Here is a 21,186-nt window from a genome sequence, read left to right as displayed (position 1 = left end):
GTCATCTTTGTTATTAACAAAGCAACAATATACCTAATAAAAGCCTTAAAATAAAGCAATAATGCCACATATCGCACTGTTGAGACAAGCATCATCACCGCGACAGCCCTACCCATCTGCATTAAGGCAATCCTTTGTCCATTTCTAGCTTCATCAATACCTGCAGTGCCTTTAATTTTACCCCTTAAATGTCAACCAGCCAACCAGTATTGATTAATCAAATGTCAGTTACCTGTGTGTCCATTCTGAGCAGCAGCAAACAAGGCAGAGGTTTGGTTGTGGTTGTGGTAGAGGTGGTGGTCTTGTTCAAGATGATTGGGCTTGTCCTCCATGGCGGTGGTAGAGGTGGTGTTGGTGGACGTGGAGGAGGTGGTGGTGGTGGTGGTGGTGGTGGTAGTGTTGGTAGTGGTGGTCGGGTCTGGTTGGTTAAGCAGCATTGACAATAAAGTGACATTTCCCTGGGAAGCAGCTTGGGGTAGCAGGGGGCGCCCGCCGTCCAGGGCAGCAGGCCCTCCGCCGCTTAGAGAGGAGACTACGGAGGGACACCAGCCTGCAAGGGGAAGGAGGAGCAGGAGCAGCACAGGTTAAACTAGGAGGAGGAGGAGGAGGAGGAGCAGGAGGAAGAAGAGGCTTCTAGAAGTGCTGAGCACGGGAGAGCGAGGGTGCAAGAAGGTGGAGGAATTGGAAGGGGAGTAGAGCACACTTCAGTTCCATGCATACTTTAGTACAGTCTCTTTTGTCTGAGCAGCAGGCAGGAGGTACTGTAGTTAAATAAACGTCTCCAGTGAGTACAAGCTCATGTTGTGCAGCCAAACATTGTTCAAACACCCATATTTCAAATTCTAGTGGAGAGACAAACGTTTCAAAGATACCAGATATGACAGGCAGAATTTGGGGGAATTGTTTATAAAAAATGAGGCAAAATATATCGACAATATTTCCATTTATTTATGTTTCTTGTATTTATCTTTATTATTTTATTTTTTATTAAAATTGTTATGGTATTTTTTCATATTTTTATAGTATTTTTCTTCAATTCTATAATTATGTTTCTTGTACGTTAATCAACTTCCTTAGGTTTAGGCAAGAAAACTACTTAGTAAGGTTTAGGAAAAGATCGTGGTTTGGCTTAAAATAACTCCAGAAGTGCCATTACTGAAGTGTGTAACTTATGTGACAAATAAATCAATGTTGACTTCTGGTCTCACGCGGGACACGAACGCAGGTCTCCTGGGCGAAAGTCCCGTATTTTTTGACCCACCCGTCCACCCCGACGTCTTTCCTGCGCAGAGTTTGCCGCTATTTATATTTCCTGGTTCACGATTACGTGAAGAAGAGACAAAACAGCCCAAACACAAGCAAGATGTTCACCGTCTTACTGTGTTTCATAAAAACAAGAATTTTAGATTATTTCATTATTCTTCACATATGTTGTTTACTGTTATAATAGATCATTTTTGTATTTTCCATCTACATATTTTTGAATTTGGGATTATGCAGATATCACCCCCCCCCCCGACCCCACCCCAAAGCGACGCAGGAACCCTCTGATGAAATGTAACTGAATCAACATGTGGGGCGCGCTGCAGCCTGGACAAAAGAGTCTGTCATCGCATCAGATTAACAGCGAGATGATGGATAGCATTCATCTTTCAGCACCATCATTCACCCACAATATTCACACAGTGGACACAGAAATACAGACATTATTTAGTAGGATACCGTTGCAATAAAACAGCATTATTTGAAATGATAAAGCACAACAAACAAACAAACAGACAAACAGATGAAATGAATAACAGAAAGAATACCCAATTATTAAACCAAACAACTTTGCTAAAACTAACATGCTAAAGGCTGGAGATGCTACGGCTGCTCTGACCTGGGAAGGTTAAATATGAGTTAGAAAAAGGCAGAATGGAGAATTTCAGTGCAGAAATTTGTCTCACAGACTGAAGAGAGAGATACGAAAGAGACTAAAGAAAAAAGTGCAGCAGAGATTCTCAAGGACGTAGATAATGGCAGCCGCTATGGTTGCACTTCCTGTCTCTCAGTGGGTGGTGGTGATGAGAATAAAAAAGGGCAAAAGCAACAAAAACATAGCTGGCTGCTGACAGGCGAGATCGTGGATCTGCTTTGAAACTGTGATAAATAAAGAAGTCTGTGAAGTAGCAGAAATCCCCCGAACTACTTCAGAAGTTTATCAGATTTGTAATCGGGAGATGCTGCAATCGAATGCAAACCCGAAAGGTTGGCAACACTACTTTTTTACTTGAGATCAGTGTATAGTAACAAATATATCATTATTTTATGCTTATGGAGGCTTTAATCTAACCTTTAAATATCAGTAAATAACATTTGGAGGTCAGCACACACTCATAGGAGCAATAATCAAGACCATCTACAAAAACATGATATAAATGTCAAGAGTGCCATATTCTTAATGATTTGTTTTCTACGTCATTTTCGGTCTTTTGTTCTTGTAAAGCACCTGGTTATGTGACTAAATAGAGTTTACCGGTAAATATTTGGTATATAGTAGTATTTTATTGGGTAATTACCACTGGTAAATGAGTAGTTAAATACAAAGAAACTACAAATAAATACAAAGAAAGTATTTACCTACTTATTTACCAGTGGTAATTACCCAATAATATACGACTTTGTACCATGTATTGACTGGGTAAATACTTGATAATTAGGGGACTGTAACTAAACAATCGGGATACATCTGCATGCAAAAGAACAGGACTTTCAAAAATGCAAATGTACTTTGTCACATTTCACAGGTAAATTTCAGGATAATTCCAGTTCATTACAACGTGGGTTTTAATTTATTCCAACATTTTGTCATCATTTCTATCACATACGATACCTGCGAACGCAGCAGCATTACTAACAGTAAGAAGACTGGGCAAGAAACATGAGCAGCCGGATGATCAGACGAGCCAACAGTTAATTTTCAAAATAAATTTGTTATTCCTATGGTTTAATGGTGTGTTCACACAGAGAGACCGGACAAACTCTGTGTATAAATGTATGTGTATAAACCTCAGACTATCTATAGTATAAACAACAATGTCACTGCCGTATTTATGCCCATATGACTGTATGTTGAGTGTTGATGAAGCAGCTGCAAAGCCTGGCACTGATTGATCCGAACTCCATTCAGAAAACAAGCATTTTAAAAGTTGTTTGCTTGTCGTCTTCCGGACAGACCTGACAAAGCCTCAATTCAGACTTTTTACAAATCTGCATCATTATGTTGTTATTTCGGCATCATTTTGATCTGTTAATTGCAATTAAATCACAGCACAGTCAGTTTATTTTGGGTTCATACCGCAGTAGCGACGTGTGGCTTGCTAGTTACAGTCAGTGCAATGGCACTGTATGTGAATACAGCTCGCCGCCGGGTGATGTTACGAACCCAGACACGACAGCATTTGGTTATCTGACATATCTGGGACTTCCACAACATGTAAAAAGCAGCAACAGTGATTATTTCTTCCCTCGTTGATGGCGGAGAGAAAAGTTGTTGGTAACTATGGAAATAAAACCAACGTTGTAATAAACTGGAAATATTCTGTAATCATACATACTACACAGTAAAATCAAGCATAGCACTGAAAGCACATCAGAAGCTAAATATAAATGCTACATTTATATCAAAACGATTAAATTACACACAGAGAGCCGTCAATGACACGGGAGGCAGAACGGACAGGACGAGTTAATGGAAGCTGAAACAGGAAGAGTGCAGGACGTAGAGGAGCGGTCATGGCATGCTACTGGAGGATGGAAATGGGAAGGGGAGGAGAGAGCAGCCTCTGGCATCAGCTTCAGAGAGGACAGGGGTTACTGGACCTACAAACCAATCTGAATACACAAAAGGGGGGAGGGGGGGGACGTCTGCTTTGCCTCAACTCACCCTGACGTGCTCCTTCTGCTGTGGGACGGCTAACCTCTAGACTCTGAGCAACACGTTAGCGACATGTCGATACTGATACCGACAGGGCTAATGTGACAACATGGGAGACGAAAGGTGCCCAGAGGGAGGACACATTAAGGGCAGAGAAGGAGAGATGAGTAGAGAGAGAAAGCAGTGAGGTTGAGGAATAGAGTCAGTGACTTAAACTGAGTTGACCCGTGTGCTATTCTGCATCGCATTCCTGTGGTTAGACCAGTTTTGCCTGTGACCTGATCGCCATACTTGCCAACCTTGAGACCTTGAAAACAGGGAGGATTTCAAAAACAAAGCGGGGACCAGAAACATTTGAGTTTCAGAGACTTTGTTTCCTGCATTCTGGTGACTTTAAAAGAGTTAACAAAATAATAAGTATACTGCAACAGCATTTTCATGTTAAAAACTGAATAATTCGCCCCTCTAGTTTGAACTTGGCGAGTGAATCTCTATGATAAACTAATAGTCATCAGTTTTTATTTATTTTTGCTCCTGCTTGAGTATTTCTTTCCCTTAGTACTCTCCATCTCTCACTCACTGAAGGTCCTTTTAGACACAACGCAATAACACCACCACTGCGCTCTGAAACCCGTTATTTCCAATGGCTTGCGCCGCGCCACGACAGCTTTTCGCTGCGTTGAGCAAAGCCCAACTTTGGCCGCTGCACGCTGTGTCGAGCGCAGCTTAAACATGAGACTCAAACTGCGCTGTGTTGAGAGCATAGACTGCTCTCTTCTGCCAGGAAAAGACAGTTGATGTAGCTCTATTGTCGTCTGGGTCGAAACAGTAGGACTTATAGACTTTGTTCAGTTCCAGAAACAGGCTAAGATAACGAAAACCCCCCAAAAAAAGTGTGACAATTTGACATAAATCTAGAGAAATACGGGAGTATTGTGACCCCGGGAGGAAACCGGGAGAGGGCGATGAAAAACGGAAGACTCCCGGGAAAATCTGGAGGGTTGGCAAGTATGCTGATCGCTATGCTGATCGCTATGCTATGCTATGCTATGCTATGCTATGCTATTCTATGCTAGCGGCGTGGAAAGAAAGTCGAAGAAAAGAGGCAGTGGGGAGAACTGGAGGGAGGTGGAGCGTGGAGGAGCCCCTTTACCTGATGCTGTTGCCAGGGGGCTGCCTGCGGAGGCTCGGGGGCTACGGGAGGATGAAGCACTAATGGAAGAGGAGGTGGAGGGGGGGTTTATGGAGGAGGGGCTACTGACAGTGGTGGCAGGGCTGATGACGGGGGGGCACTCTGCACATGCTGCTGCCGGCTGACGCTGAGGGCCCCGGCCAGGCCCCGAGGAGCGGGAGGCGGGGCAGGCACCCACCTGAGAGGCCGTCAGGGCTGGGACCAGGTCCAGGGCGGGTTTGGGCGGCAACTGAGGCGTGGCCGGTTTCAGCCCGGCCCCTGGGGAGCGGCTGCTGTCCCCCACCCCCTTGATGGGTGGATGAGGAGGAGAGGGGGTCTGGGAAAGACCTGGCTTTTTGGGAGGGATAGGGGGAGGGTTTCCCCGGTCGATCCTGGCCACCGTGGGCGACTTGATGCCGATGGGATGGCTCAGGCGGCCGGGAAAAGGGCCTCCCTCTGAGGCGGAGTGGGGCAGGCCTGGACGGAGGGGTCCACCGCCTCCTGCTGGGGGGCTGGTGAAGCGCGAAAGGACCTGTGTGACGGTGTGGCGTGCTTGCTGTTTGGCGGCGAAGTTGTCACGGTTGGTGGGGGAGAGGTCACGGGCCGGAGGACTCTGGGACGACGTGCCGTTTTGGTCCTGTTCCTGGAACTTGTAGCGGGCCGCCTGGACACGGGGGCTGACTCCCGTGGGTAAGCCGTGGGGGGCTTGGCCTTCTGAGCCATTCTCTGTCTGTGTCAGTCCTCCTGAGCTGCTGTGGACGATCCCCCGACCGCTTGTCTTTGGCAGACTCAGGCCCACATAGTTGGCAGGGGTTGGTTTGACGGGTATAGTGAGGGGGTTCTTCTTGGGACCCTCCACCTCAGTGGGGGGCAGGTCCGTTTGGCAAGACGCCGTTCGAGAGCTGATGGGCTCTGTCGCTACAGAAACTGACATCAGAGCTTTAGGTTTGGGTGGCGGGCTGGTGGGGGCAGCAGGTTCTGCTCCGGCAGCAGCAGCAGGCTGGGTGACGGCGGCACCATCCTTCCCATCGCCCTGTTCAGTCCTGAGCTGCTCCACCTGCTGCCGCAGACTCTGGCTCTCGACCTCCTCGCGGCCCAGCCTGGCGCGCAGCTGTTCCCGCTCTGTGTCAAACTCCGACAGCTGCTTCTCCATCTTGGCCTCCATCTGTTGGCTACGCTGCCGCTCGGTGCTCAGCTCCTCCTGGAGCCGGCCAGAGGCGCGACTCTCCTCGTCCAGGCGAGCCTGGAGCTCGTCGAAGCGCTGCGACTCCTCCACCACCCGCGTGGCGAGCTGCTTGCACTCACGCACCAACATCATGACAATGTGCTTGTTCTTCTCGCGCTCGTCCTTCAGCTGCGCCGTCAGCTTGCGGTGATCCTGCTCCAGACTCTGGAGCTGCAGCTTCTCCATCTCCAGCTGGAAGGAAAAATACACACACAGTCAGGGAACAGTAGCTCAATGCAGTATTTCACAAACGGGTACCAAGAGATCATATCATGAGTTTTAGATTTGGAGTTGGGCTTGGCAGATCTACACTAAAGACTAGGGCTGACCCGAATGCTTCGAAACTTCAACCATTGCCATGGTAACCCACCTCCTAATCAGCATTCGAATGCTTTGTTTGTTGTTTTTTTATTTCTTTCATATACAAGTATGTAATAATGATGTATAAATCCCAAAATAGCCCGTGAAATAATGAATAAACCCACAACATTATTCACTTTTACTATTCAACATTAATTATTATAAGTTATTCTCAGACGGATATCGCTGTTTGCTGTGTGCAGAAGTTTGTGTGTGTACAGTAGTGCGGCAGCGGCACTGAAACGAGGGAGATGGAGACGGACAGATAGAAGACCATGTCAGCCTGCTGCTTTGCACCGCACCGCGCTAATTAATAGCAAATTAATAGCACATTTTTTATCTGTTCAAAATGTACCATAAAGGGAGATTTGTCAAGTATTTAATACTTTTAGCAACATGGGAGTGGGCAAATATGCTCACTCTATGAAAATGTATGTATATATTTATTATTGGAAAATCAATTAACAACACTAAACAAGTAAGGGAGCCGGTCATTGTTTTGAAATAAACAATGACCTCCTTGGCTAAAGCTAGTATGACATGGTTGGTACCAATGGATTCCTTAGGTTTTATAGTTTCATATGATACCAGTATCTTCACTCTAGCTTTAAAACTGAGCCCGCTACAACCTAATAATGACAATTTGCGTTAATGGGTTAAAGAAATTAGTGGCGTTAAAACATATTTGCATTAACGCCTTATTTAAGCGTTAACTTTGACAGCCCTAGAGCATGTACAAGATCAACATCATGTGTCTTCAGTTATAGAATTACCAAATGAACGTGATGTACATGTGACACACTGACATCATCCGCTGACATCTTTTCCTCTTTTTAACACAGATCATCCTGCAATCAATCAGAGCAGCACCCACACCGACTGTACATACTGTTCATGCTCCGTGAGCCACACATGTATGTCAAACATCTCAATATCTCTCTCTCAGACATATTTCACAGACATCACCCTCATGCCTCCTGTGTCACCGGCAACCCATCTGTGACACGCTGCCTATGTCAGCACACGGGGGCATCGCGTGAATCCTGAAAATACCATCCATCACCTGAATGACACAGAAAACATCGGGTACAAACACGGCGTTTTAATTCAGTCTGTAATTTGAGTATCAGATAAAAATGCAACCGCTTGCATTCTGCGGTAATGCGACCATCCAAATTTAAAGTCGTCACGAAGCAAAAAATGAGCCGGAAACGATTTTCTCCAGAAGACGAGCCAGATTAATCAAATGAGCCAGACAAAACAGCTCGATTAAATAGACGGGCAAAAAAGACGGATAAGCAGATATTTACACAAATAGACACACTATTAATCCACGGGGAGGCTCGGGGAAAGAGTCTAATTTATCTATTCAGAGAGACACAGCGTCTCTGCATACGGTTGAATTTCGATGACTTGTCAAAGCCACGGTCTCTATATCTGGAGCGTCGCTGCTATTGTTAGCTCGGAGCAGCTTCACAGAGGGTAACAAGGCTTAACCGGGGCTCTCCACCTGATTGCCAAGACCCCATCGCTCTAACAAGCCTCAAACAAAAGAGTCGAGACCTCGCCACCTGTCCCAAACCAGACGCCCTCCCCTCACTTCCCCGGTCTCCAAACCACCAGGGAGTACATATCACCACCAGCTGATGATGAGGAGGAGCGAAGGGTTTATAAGCAAAGGGGAGCGCCGAGGGAGCGCCAGTCGTTACTCAAAGAAGGTGCTACGACTAGCTGTTAATTGGGTGAGGATTATGTCTGTTGTAAGTCAGCCTAATGCCTCGGAAGAACACATTTAGGGATGCTGTGAAAGCAGTGACACGCGGGGCAGCGTGGACTGAAACCAGGCATGCGTTAAAAACATGTAGGCTATGGCAGTAAATAGCAAACACCACCACTGATTGCAATATGACCCAAATGCACTGCTGGAGAAGCTTCTGAAAATCTTTCAACCTCTTGATCTATAAAAGGGGCCAGTATGCTTAAACAGAAGTGCTCGTTGGATGGTCAAACAGCTCAACACCCACACCTTTACCATATTGGCTGCCTCCGATAATTTACGAAATCGACAATCGAGACATTCACGCCCACTTCCCGCAGTGATTGGTTAGGTGTGAGGAGGTGAGAAAGCAAGCAGGGTTTGAACTTTTCTCTCTAGCTTTTGTTTTTCCATTCTCTACACAACTATCTCTGTCACTTTGCACGTGTACCTCACAGCAAGAGGGTCGCAGGTTCAAATCCGGCTTGGGGCCCTTCTGTGTCGAGTTTGCATGTTCTCTCCGTGTTAGCGTGGGTTTTCTCCGGTTTCCTCCCACAGTCCAAAGACATGCAGGTTAGGTTAAATGTTGACACTAAATTGCCTGTATAGGTGTGAATGTGAGCGTGAATGGTTGTCTATCTCTATGTGTGTCAGCCCTGTGATCGTCTAGTGACCTGTCCAGGGTGTACCCCGCCTACGCCCAATGTCAGCTGGGATCGGCTCCAGCCTCCCGCAACAGGATAAGCGGTTACAGATAATGGATGGATGGCTGCATGTATACAAACAAATGCAACACTATAAATGCCATCCAGGAGAGACTGAAAGAGTTCAGCTTTTCACCTTCTAGTGTGGCCGTTTGTAACAGCTATAAACACACGTCTTACGAACTAGCTCTTTAAAAGCATAACCTCACTATAAGTCACCAGGATGGCCCCTAAAATAATTTTTATTTAAATCAGGAGAGTACATGAAGACTCTTTTTCAGCATCTGCCTCACAAACATACAGTTCAGAACCATCCACACTGAGAGCAGCCAAGTATAACAAGACGTCTAAAAACAGCTACATAACTTCCTCTAAGGTGTAACTGCAGACGGAGGGATGTTTATCTCCTTTTGAATCCAGGACAGGGATCTGAAATAGCAAACTTAAGTTTTAAGGGCCGTCCAAACCGGGAACACTAAACCACAACGACAAATATAGCGATAACGATGTTAGCATCCACACTGATGTACAATAACGTTTGGTAAACAGTGGCACATGCTGCACGCTCCAGATGTCCACTTCTTTCGGGCACTGTCAACGAGAAAAGTTTCAAATGATGTTTACAAAACCTGTAGGGCCTACTGATACACATTCAGATGACCTACATGTACAAAGCTAGTTATTTACATAATGACCACCAGGAGGTGATAATATTCATCAGTTTTGTTTTCCTGGTCAGAAACTGCAGATACAGCATTTATTAAGGACTTGATTTTACTTCTTGCTTTGTAAAACAGAAAATAAAATAGTTGACTAATGCAAGAACCGTTGTAGGATTTGGTGTCGAAGCAAAAAGCAAACGTGCCTATTTGGCAATAATTCAGAATTAAACCCAATACTATAAGGGAACCGTAATGTTAATGAGGTAATCGCCGTGCGGAGGACGGAGCGGTCACAGCCGGTGTGGGCGGCGCAGTGGCGCCAGGTAGACCCCCTGAGGCCCCGTAGCAAAAGCTGGACCAGAGAGGCCAGACACACCGCTACTCTAGTAAAGTTCAAAGTAAGCGCGCTAAACATGTTGACGTCATCTTTTCTTGTAAAATATCCGGTGTAATCGGTAATACCGGTGTTGTCACAAGTTTATTAACCGATGGGAAAATGTCCTCACCGTCACATCCCTAATTCTAACCTGGTCTTCCTCCGCTGTGGCAAAACAGGATCAGCTCTTTTGCTGGATGACCCTGTGAAAACGGCAGAGAATCCTACTTTGCATTCAGACAAACCTCTTGCGAGACTGTTTTCCTTGTTTGATTATTTAATGCAGCATAATGAAGAGATTGACCTTTACTGAGCGTGTGTGCACTTACAACCACACAGCAAAGTGCGTATAATCATGCTTGTCATGCATAATATGCGTCTTGCTCCCTACATCTGTAGAGTGAAATAATAATGATATTAAACTCATTTTATGGAGATACCTTGGAGGCACCTCAGGTACCTGAGATATCCCCCCACCGCTTACTGAAATATTTAAATAAAGCTTAGAAGTACAGTCTTTCCCTCACAGGTCTACCATTACACCTGAAAAGCTGCAGCTCCGAGGTATCAGCTAGCATCGCGGCAGAATAAAGCTGCTTATTCAGCGACTGTGGAGAATTGGGGATGAAAGACGGAGGAAGTGAAGGAGGAAGCCTCAGGACTATTTTAAGAAAAAGGAATTTCAGCACCGGCGGTCGTGACCTTGCTTCCGAATTCAGCCTCCCAACACTTTGGCAGCATGTTTACCCACAAAACCCAACAAATACAGCGCGTCTTCATCACTGTTGAGTGTTGCTAAAGGAGGGAGGGAGGGGGGTCTTCCTCCAACTTCATGACTGATTCATGGAAGAGGAGAGGAGGGAGTCTTCATTATGCCCATAAATAAACCTATTCAGGGTGTTACGTATAACTGCCTGCCTGCAGCTCTGCCTAAGACCTCATGGATAATTCAACAGCTTACTCACAGGACAACGACTAGAGTGGAAACGGATGGAGGAGATAAAGATAGCGCGGGCAATCCGGGTGAAATTCACTCTACCCAGCAACCAGAAGATTCCTCCGAGTACACGCAGCATGTGTCATTTAGCAGCGTCGGTTTGTTGTCGTATCATACGTTCCAACAAAACCATTTATCCCTGCATGATGGGGTTCGGACCCTGTTGTTGACGAGTTAGGCACAACTGTGCAATCAGTGGTGACGTGGTGATTCATCCTGTGCTAAAGAGGGTAACCGTTGTTTTGTGGTGGCTGGTTTTAAGCACATTTTCAGGGTCAAATGAAGCAAAAACCTCTTAAGGTCAAAGTCTTGCGTGGCTTTGTTTCGACAGAGTTTCCTTTTGAGTGTTACGGTGAAGGTCTTTTTCAACAGTGTTAATTTTTTCAGCTATTAAGAAACAAATTCTTAGTTTTTAAATCACATTTTAGTAATTTTTATCATTTATAGTTTTAGTCGATGACATCTCAAAATGTTTTAGTCCAGTTTTAGTCGTCGTAAAGCCATTTGATTTTAGTCAAAATGTTTTCTCTCTAAATCTTGTTAGCTATTTAATCTTCATCCTGTTTAGTCATCAGATTATATTGAATATTTCTGTCATTTTCGTCAAACTTATTTCACATAAAATGTTATCTTATTATCTGATTCATTATCTGAAAAACACAGGTTGACAGGTCTGACTTCCAGACGAGGGAGCCGGAAGTGCTAAAATGCTAACACATTTCCTGGTTTTAGGACTCATTCCTGTCGGACTCTATTAAATTGAGACTGTTACGTAACCAGTTAAAAGTTCTTCATAATAACTTTACGCAAACTTCTCAAATACTGATGCATTAAGTAGACTAAACAAAAGTTTTTTATTGCCTGAACTATGGCAACAAACACATTTTAATATCGGTAGCCAGCACACTTGGGAGTGCCGTGATAAGTGGTCACAATTAGGCCAAAACTCACTGAAGAAACTGAGATTCTGTACATTGATATTTGATGGATGGAACCAAACACACTGAACCAGAAAACCCAAAATCTATTTAACCAGCTTTCCTGTCAAAACACACCGCTTCCTACCTCTCCCTTCCTTCCCTCCTCCTCCTCCTCCTCCTCTTCATCTATGTGTGTGTGGTTAAATGTTCCATTTAAACTATATCATCTCTGTTATTATTACAGAGTTCAGGGACAGGACACACACACACACACTTATATTAGTATTTTCTTTATTACTCACCCACATTCATTCTGCCAGCGTATCATCCAAACACTTTCACACATCCATATTCCTCCACAGAGAGACGAGGGGAGGGGGGGGAGATAGAAATGGGACAGGGCCGCAGCAGACATCTGGCTGCCCAGTTAATCAGGGCCACATAATCCTAAAGAGACCTCCACTCGTACACTCACACACACAGTCAACCATCAAAAATAGAACTGACACACTAGAAAATAGGACTTACACACAACATACACACACTATTATTCCCATCCTCCAAATTTAAATACACACCAAAAAACGTTCATACACACAGACAAGCATAGAGTTTTCTCCCTCTGGAGGGTTTCAGCCACAGAGATTTGAGTCATATGTAAATAAACACAATCTGTGGTTAAACAGAAGAAATCTCTCCTCCACATATGCTTCTTTTATTTACCGTCATTCCATCTGACTCACAGCAATTAAACTGAACTTATAGAAACACCGTCACAAATGAGGTATTTTGTAAAAAATGTAATTTGCTGTAGCTGTACGGCTCTAAAGACGGTGATTTTGGTTCATCTGTTGGTCCAACAGAGACACTAAAATGTAGTAGTCGATACCATTACCAATGATATTCCATGATTCTTGATACCCAATGCGATACCTCGGTAAAAAATAAAAGTCAAACAATAAATCCCATATACTTCAACATCCACTCCTTTATTACGTTTGCATACTGGTTTTTGTGAGGAAGTTAAACAGGTCATATTTCCCTCTCTACTATTTATTTTATATTGCTATGAAAACCCCTCCTGCAAACAACTGGATTTATTAAAGTTTCTCGCCAAAAACTACATTTTACAAGATTATATTTGAGCTAGGGCTGTCAATCGTCTTTTTATCTTTTCAAAATGTACCTTAAAGGGAGATTTGTCAAGTATTTAATACTCTTATCAACATGGGAGTGGACACATATGCTTGCTTTACGCAAATGTATGTATATATTTATTATTGGAAATCCATTAACAACACAAAACAATGACAAATATTGTCCAGAAACCCTCACAGGTACTGCATTTAGCATAAAAAATATGCTCAAATTCATAACAAACTGCAGCCCAACAGGCAACAACAGCTGTCAGTGTGTCAGTGTGCTGACTTGACTATGACTTGCCCCAAACTGCATGTGATTATCATAAAGTAGGCATGTCTGTAAAGGGGAGACTCGTGGGTACCCATAGAACCCATTTTCATTCACATATCTTGAGGTCAGAGGTCGAGGGACCCTTTGAAAATGCCCATGACAGTTTTTCCTCGCCAACATTACGCGTAAGTTTGGAGTGTTAATTAGCCTCCTTTGCGACGAGCTAGTATGACATGGTTCACTCACTTCACTCTAGCTTTAAAACTGAGCCCACTACAACCTAAAAAATCACAAATTGCGTTAATGCGTTAAGGAAATTAGTGGCATTAAAACAAATTTGTAACACGTTATTATTGCATTAACTTTCACAGCACTTTTTCATCAAGTGGCCGGTTAAGTGGAGCAGCGAGTCCCCTAGTGTCCCCGCCAGATGTGGTGGACATGTAGAATGAGAGGTAACAAGAACTATAAAGTCTGCAGAGAGAGCTGGAGGGGAGAGAACTTCAAAAACAAATAAGGATGGTCACATCAGTGTTTTACTGCCGCACGCTCTTGTCGGCCACCATTTCTAATTATTATTTTCTCCACGGCATAATATCAATGATCCACATTCCATTCATAAATGTCTGTTTCAAATAATTGCGATGAGAATGACAGGAAAAACCACAAACGATATGATCTTTGTGCCAACTCTCAATACTAACGGGCCCAGACTGTAAAACACTCTGGCCAACTTGTTCAGACCAGCCGTGATGCCCAAACTTTATTATCATTGGCCAAACAAATGTAATGTGTGACCTCGCCTGAACTACAATGGAGTCTGAACTGACATGGAGCATAAAAGACATTCCAACACTAATGACAACTTAGTTGAAATTAACTTTCATGTCTGATTTGACATTCACTAATAGAAACCTTCCTCCTCCTCCTCCTCCGTGTCTTACCCTCTTCTGGCGGCTCTCGGCGGCGGCGAGCTGGGCCGACATGCGTTCCTGCATCTTCCTGCAGTGGGCCATGACGGCCTCCAGGACGGAGATGGGGCTGGAGCCCAGGGGCCGCCGCTCCTTGTCTCCTCCGGGGACGCCGCACTCAAAGTCCCTCTGAAGGGCCAGGAAGGGGTCGGTCAGGCTGTAGTGACCGTACCGCTCTTGGAGAAACACCTCCTTCCTCTGAGCCTGGAGACGAACAGAAGGAGGGGAGAAAGCATTATTTAACTTGTTTAAAATATGGATGAAAAACAAAGACGATTCAATCTTCTCTTCATCTTTAATTAGCGGTATGTTTTAAGTATGTGATGCTGTTTGAGGAAGAAAACAGGATGCCGTTTCACACGCACAGAGACAGACCTGGTAAATATCAGGCGCACCGGTGCGACCACTGAAAATGTTTAGTCGCACTAGACCGATTTTTGATCGCACTCTGGAGCCCTGAGAGAGCAAGCACATATTCACGGTTACAGCTTTAACGGTGCTACTACTCTTTAAGTCCAAGCAGCATCAGCACCCAGCACCAACCTCGCCCTCATCCACAGGCCTTAACTCCCTCCCCTGTCCTGTGGTTCAGGAGGAAGTCCGGTCCATCAGGCCACACTGTGGACCCTGAACCCCCCCACCACTCGCCCCTGACCGCTGTGAGCCCGCCTGCCTGACTCCATAACCACTCAGCACCGCAGCAGACACAGCACCTCTCAGGTTACAGACAGATGCAGATGGAGATGGAGATGGAGATGGAGATGGAGATGGAGATGGAGCCCTCCGAGCTGATCAGAGGTTTGAACCGGGTATCACAGCCAGACCAGGTATCATACTAGGCCTAAACTGAGCACCTGCCAAATGCTAAAACAAACTGCCTTTTGTGGATAATTCAACTACGTGAGCCTCGACTGACTGTAAACCGCCACAACGGCTGAAAAGATTCTTAAGCTGCACAGCTGCAGCCGCTCATGTTTATCATTCATCTTCTAGCTTTGACTTCCAGCAGAATGTAAACACGACGACAATCAGCAGATGGATCGGAAGCCCAAGATGGTGAGCTTTCCAAACAGCACGTGAACACAGCAGCATAATGGTAACAGCCAGAAATCAAAGAAAACAAAAAAAATGTTACCACTCGAGAATAAAAAAAGATCAATAATCCCTCCAAAATACCACATTAAGACACCAAGACCTCGAGGAACACCAGAGAAAAAGCCATGCTGAGATTTGGTATCAAAAACGTTTGATATTTTGAGCACTTCTGTTGTGGAAACTGCTCAGAAACACCCTTATTGTCAATTTACCCAGGAAAGCCATCCATTCTCTGAATGCTCTAGGTCTCTAGTTTGTGGCTGTAAAGTTTCATGAGGCTGTGATTATCCTAGAGGTCACCACAGGTCATTTTATACAGTGATGTCAAGTTTAAAAAATGGTCTCACTACAATGAAATGGCTACTATGGGGACTAACATCACACATGAAAACAACTGGGCTCATTGGATCCACAAGGGTCTCAGCTTTACAGTGATACCCAATTTATTTAATTCAAGACTGTTTAGGGACCCCAGTATGCAGAAATATATAAAACTATGGATAGGTATTCTAGTTTCATATGATATCCTTACCATCACTCTTTTATCTACTAGTTTTTCAAATTTTAGCAAGATGTAAAACTAGGAGTGATAAGTGTGTGAGTTTATGTTTTGTTGTTCGCAATTATGATGACAATAAAGCTGAATTGAATTGAGTTATATACCCAGACCTGCAGTTAAAGTGGGTGGATTTAGGGGTTTGTTTTTAGCTTTAGTCCAGTGTTTTACAAACTGCTGCTCCATGCAGAAGCTGCTGGCACCGGTTGGCTCCGAGTACAGTTCAGTAACATTAGCCTTGTCAAACCTGCTCTTAATCACTCTGACCACAACCAGATGACCACTCGCGGTAATCCAATGGTCAAATTATACCCGACCAAAACCCACTTGGCTGCAGACAGAACGGCAGCTGCACAAATACCAAACCCTCTGACCATAGGAGGTGGTGACAGAGAGAATAACTGAAACATCCAGAAACTCATACACACAAACAGAGATGTAGAATTCAGAGTATGAGAGGAATCAGTAAAACACTTCACATAGATTTAAAATAGAGAAATAGAAATAAATGCTAGGGCTGTCGATCGATGAAGATAGTAAACCGCAATTAATCATATTTTGTTATCTGTTGAAAATGTACCTTAAAGGGAGATTTGTCAAGTATTTAATACTCTTATCAACATGGGAGTGGTCAAATATGCAGCTTTATGCAAATGTATGTATATATTTATTATTGGAAATCAATTAACAACACAAAACAATGACAAATATTGTCAATAAACCCTCACAGGTACTGCATTTAGCACAAAAAATAAGCTAAAATCATAACATGGCAAACTGCAGCCCAACAGGCAACAACAGCTGTCAGTGTGTCAGTGTGCTGACTTGACTATGACTTGCCCCAAACTGCATGTGATTATCATAAAGTGGGCATATCTGTAAAGGGGAGACTCGTGGGTACCCATAGAACCCATTATCTTTCACATAACTTGAGGTCAGAGGTCAAGGGACCCCTTTGCAAATAGCCATGACAATTTTTCCTTGCCAAAATTCAGCCTAATTTGGAGCGTTATTTACCCTCCTTCACAACAAGCTAGTATGACATAGTATACCAATGGATTCATTAGGTTTTCTAGTTTCATATGATACCAGTATCTTCACTCTAGCTTTAAAACTGAGCCCGATACAACCTAAAGAAGTTGTGTTAATGCATTAAAGAAAAACTTTGACAGCCTTAGTAAATACATTACAACAACCATCACAGCTGCAGGTTTTCAAATCCATAAAATGTTAATAAAGCGTTCTCTTTCACAATGTCAACTGTTGTTTTCGAAGGATTTATTTAAAAGAGTCATGATGATTCATATCTATCAGCAGCAGAAGGTTGGTGAGGGAGGAATATTCAATAACTGGGCGAGAGACATTTAAATGAAACGTGGAGGCGAGAAAAAGACAAAAGAGCCCAGAGTGTGAGAGACGGAGAAGAACGGAGAGCAGAGACAAAGAGGGACGAACGACGGGAAGGTGTTGCCAGACGCTTTGCCAAAGAAGGAGATGGAGTTCGGAGAGTCAAACAATACACACTCAACACACACTCACACACGGACAAAGAGCACAGAGTGGAAAGATTGATGGTGAATCCCAAGAAGACTGAGGCTGCTCTGGCTGCTGATGGCTCACTGTGAGCAGGCCAATATAAACACAGAACTGAGAGACTAACAGAAACAATAAAGCAAATTATTCAGAAAAAGAAAAAAGAAAGGGTGTGCAAATTTTAGAAAAAGGGGAAATCAAACAGCTGAATTTAAATCCATATATCTCTAATAAACACACATGTTTCTCTGTGGTGTTTATGTCGACCACACCTCTGCTCACAATCAACCATTAATCACTTTGGAAACAAAACTAAATCAGCAGTTGTTACCTGCTTTAAAGGGCGGGTCAATTATTATTATTATTATTTTTAGATTGTTATATCATTCTGTAGCTTCCCAGTGGTGTTCCTTATGAATTCAAATCTCAAAATTTGGTCGAAGTATGAATGTTTAAGCATCAAAATGCTATTTTCCCTTCAAGCCCTTTTAAAATCTTTTTCCCACGTGACCTGACGTAGGTGTCTGCATGATGACGCTGCTACATGTACAGTATATATACATCCTTATAGTCAGTTTATTAACGTTACATACAGTAACTTAGATTCCGAACATCACACTCCCAGTTTGAAGAAGTAGACAGGAGTACCGGAACGGAAGTTAGCAATGTACTGCTGTGGACGCCAAGGTGATTCGGATCCGAAAATCACACAATAACACAAACAAACTAAACAACCGATGCAGCGGTAGACCAGAAACTCCTGTGTTCTGCAATGTAAAATTACTGTTTTTGTGAATGGAGTCTGGTGGCTTTGAAGACTAGCAATATAACAGCTTCAGTTCCCCGTCAGAAAGGGCTGTCTGACAGAGATGTAATGCAGTGAAAATATCCTAAATGTAGCGTAAAGTTAAACTGATATTGATTTTTTTTAGGAGGCTAAAATAAATTTTTCTGCTGCTCCTGACTCAGTTAGTGTGAGCGTTCACATTATTCACAACCTTATTGATTATCTTATTTTCAAATAACTTGTTTTGTCTGATAAAACAGTGGTTAAGAAGCTGGAATCATAATGTTTGGTATTTTTATTGGCGAAAATGACTTATTGATTATCAGAAAAGTTGCCAATTACTCATCTCTGAGCTGAACAGATACAGCAGAAATACCCAGCAGCAGTGAAGGCACCATCTGAAGGGAATCCTCTGGAAAGCTCCAGAGTAAATAATCCACGGCGATGCAATGACATCTCAAACTGTCTTCTGACTCCCAGGATCTTCCTGTAAATATTTACACAGAGCCAGAGACCATTACGGCTCTCAGTCAGCCGGCTGCCGCTCTTCACCTCCACATCACCATCAGTACGCATCAGACCGAAGGTTTGTTTATTTGTTTAAGTGTATTTGGGTGAGGATTCAGGCCTTAACTCGTCATCCTGGTTTGCTTCTGCTTTTCTCTTTCGTTTAAGTTTAAACAATCTGAACATTTCATATTTTTCTGTTTATTCCTTCTCTCTGATTGTTTTACTTGTATTTTAATTATTGTTTATATAATCAATTCAGTGTTTCACTGTGTCAAATCAGCTCATCTAGAAAAAGTTAATGATAAATCGTTTTTGAACATTATCAAAGAAGGTAATTGGCCTAACACCTGTCCTCAGAAACTTTCTCTTTCCTTACAAATGTCCGTGTCTTTGTTTGTTTATATTTCAGAATAAGAGCGGTCTAAAGTGGTTGCATACAATTAAGTGTTAAATTTGCAAAGAAGTTCAACCTCTATTGTCAGTGACGTCTAAAACTCTAGTTGTTTATTGTTTATTAAAGCAACCCTCTCTGATATATGCACAAGTAAACAGTTTTGCATGTTTCACTTCCTGTTTGGAGCTGTGGAAAGGTTCGTCAATATTTCCTGGTTGTGAGGGTTCAGGGTCACGGGTCATCCTATTACAGCGTCCGGGTTCGAGCTAAATCCTTTGAGATCTCATCAGCTGTCGAACGCTGAGCTCCCCTGAGGCTCCATTGATCCCTCAGATCCATCGGTTATCATTAGAGGAAAGCTTCAGCATACAGGAGAGATTGACCAAAGCAGGTTTTGTTGTACTGATGTTTTTTATGCTGAAGCTTCCAAAAGAAAACATTTTATTTTATTCAGCATCTTTATATTTTTGATGCAATCATTTTGGAAAGTCTTCTTGACATGAGCGTAGGATCAAACACTGTTTGATCTGCAGGAGCTACTCAAATCTTAACTCAAGATCCAATTACTAATGTTTTTTATAGAGATTCTCCCTTCATCAGTGAGTTTGTTCAGTTGTCATGGAGATAGTTAGACGTTTCCATGACAACTCTGATAAAAATTCATACTTATTGACCTGGAGTTGAGGGCATATCTTGAGGTCAGAGGTCAAAGGACCCCTTTGAAAATGGCCACGCCAGTTTTTCCTCGCCAAAATTTAGCAGAAGTTCATAGTATTATTTACTGTTCTTTCCGACAAGCTGGCATGACATGGTTGGTACCAATGGATTCCTTAGGTTTTGTAGTTTCATATAATAGTATCTATGACAGTATCTTCACTCTAGCTTTCAAACTGAGCCCGTTACAACCTCCAAAATACCGATTGCGTTAAAGAAATTAGTGGTGAAAACGAAATTAGTGTTAACTTGTTATTATCTCGTTAACTTTGACAGCCCCTAGTGTCACATCTGGACTACTACACGTGTATACGACGTGTCCAACATAAGCTACAGGTGTCACATGACACGACGTATGACATGACGTATGACATGGTGCCTATGATTTCAATTTAGACTGTAAATAAAACAAAAAAACACTCTTTCAGGGACAGCTGCACTACAGACAGGATAACCTCCCCTTAACAGCACAATAACAATTTAATCGAAGCCAACCCCATGATACTATACATTACATTTCTTTAGCTCAGATATTTCTGATGGCTCAGTTAGACGGAGAGGCACTTTAAGGTCAGATTGGACAGCGATGGGGGATTTAAACTGTCCACGTTTCAGTTTCACTGTGTGAACCGCAGCCAACTGAGGCCCCTCCAGCAATCACAGTTAATAAGGTTTAAATAAGATGTTTACCCACTGGTTTGGACGAGGGGGTATTGTATTTACAACAGTGATACTATAGTATTTACAAGTGCAGCAGTGGTGGAGGGCTCGGAGTGAGACCTCGCAGTATTATTAGCATCAACCTTTACAGGCATGTTGCACTCAGTGGGCGAGGGGGTTCAGGGAACACAGCCAGAAAGAGAGTTTAAACAGAGAGAAGGATCGCTGCGAGAGGAGATGGAGGAGAGTGGATGATGTGGGGAAATGACAAACGCTGCGAGAAAACAAATAAAACCAGATAGAACAAAGAGAGCAGTGAAGCCTAGCAACTGGGGCACAGAAAGGCCGTCAGCAGAAAGAAGCAAAGTCCTCCAAACTTTACACGACAAAGAAAAGAGCGGCATGTATTCAAGTGTCTCAATCTAACTCCATTCATGACCGTGTCAGTGGCCGACTGCCAATG

The 21,186-nt window shown here is 43.4% G+C and overlaps 1 protein-coding gene across 3 annotated transcripts in view; it reads right to left on the bottom strand.

The window, feature by feature from the left end:
* cttnbp2 (cortactin binding protein 2) overlaps positions 1-21,186 on the bottom strand; it is a 97,193-nt gene that overhangs the window by 30,863 nt on the left and 45,144 nt on the right. For 2 of the 3 annotated variants that reach the window (XM_074633635.1, XM_074633634.1), the window contains exons 3-5: positions 14,448-14,678; positions 5,073-6,507; positions 233-550 (exon numbers count right to left, since the gene is read on the bottom strand). In XM_074633635.1, the coding sequence (XP_074489736.1) occupies positions 233-550; positions 5,073-6,507; positions 14,448-14,678 (1,984 nt within the window). Of the gene's footprint in view, positions 1-232; positions 551-5,072; positions 6,508-12,392; positions 13,223-14,447; positions 14,679-21,186 lie in introns of those variants that run through there. The other variant, XM_074633636.1, reaches the window with a different exon arrangement.

Source organism: Sebastes fasciatus, chromosome 4 (genome assembly GCF_043250625.1).
Source record: "Sebastes fasciatus isolate fSebFas1 chromosome 4, fSebFas1.pri, whole genome shotgun sequence".
In the NCBI taxonomy this organism is placed as follows: Eukaryota; Metazoa; Chordata; class Actinopteri; order Perciformes; family Sebastidae; genus Sebastes; species Sebastes fasciatus.
Note: the sequence above shows the minus strand (reverse complement) of the source record. Positions and strands in the feature narration are given on the sequence as shown.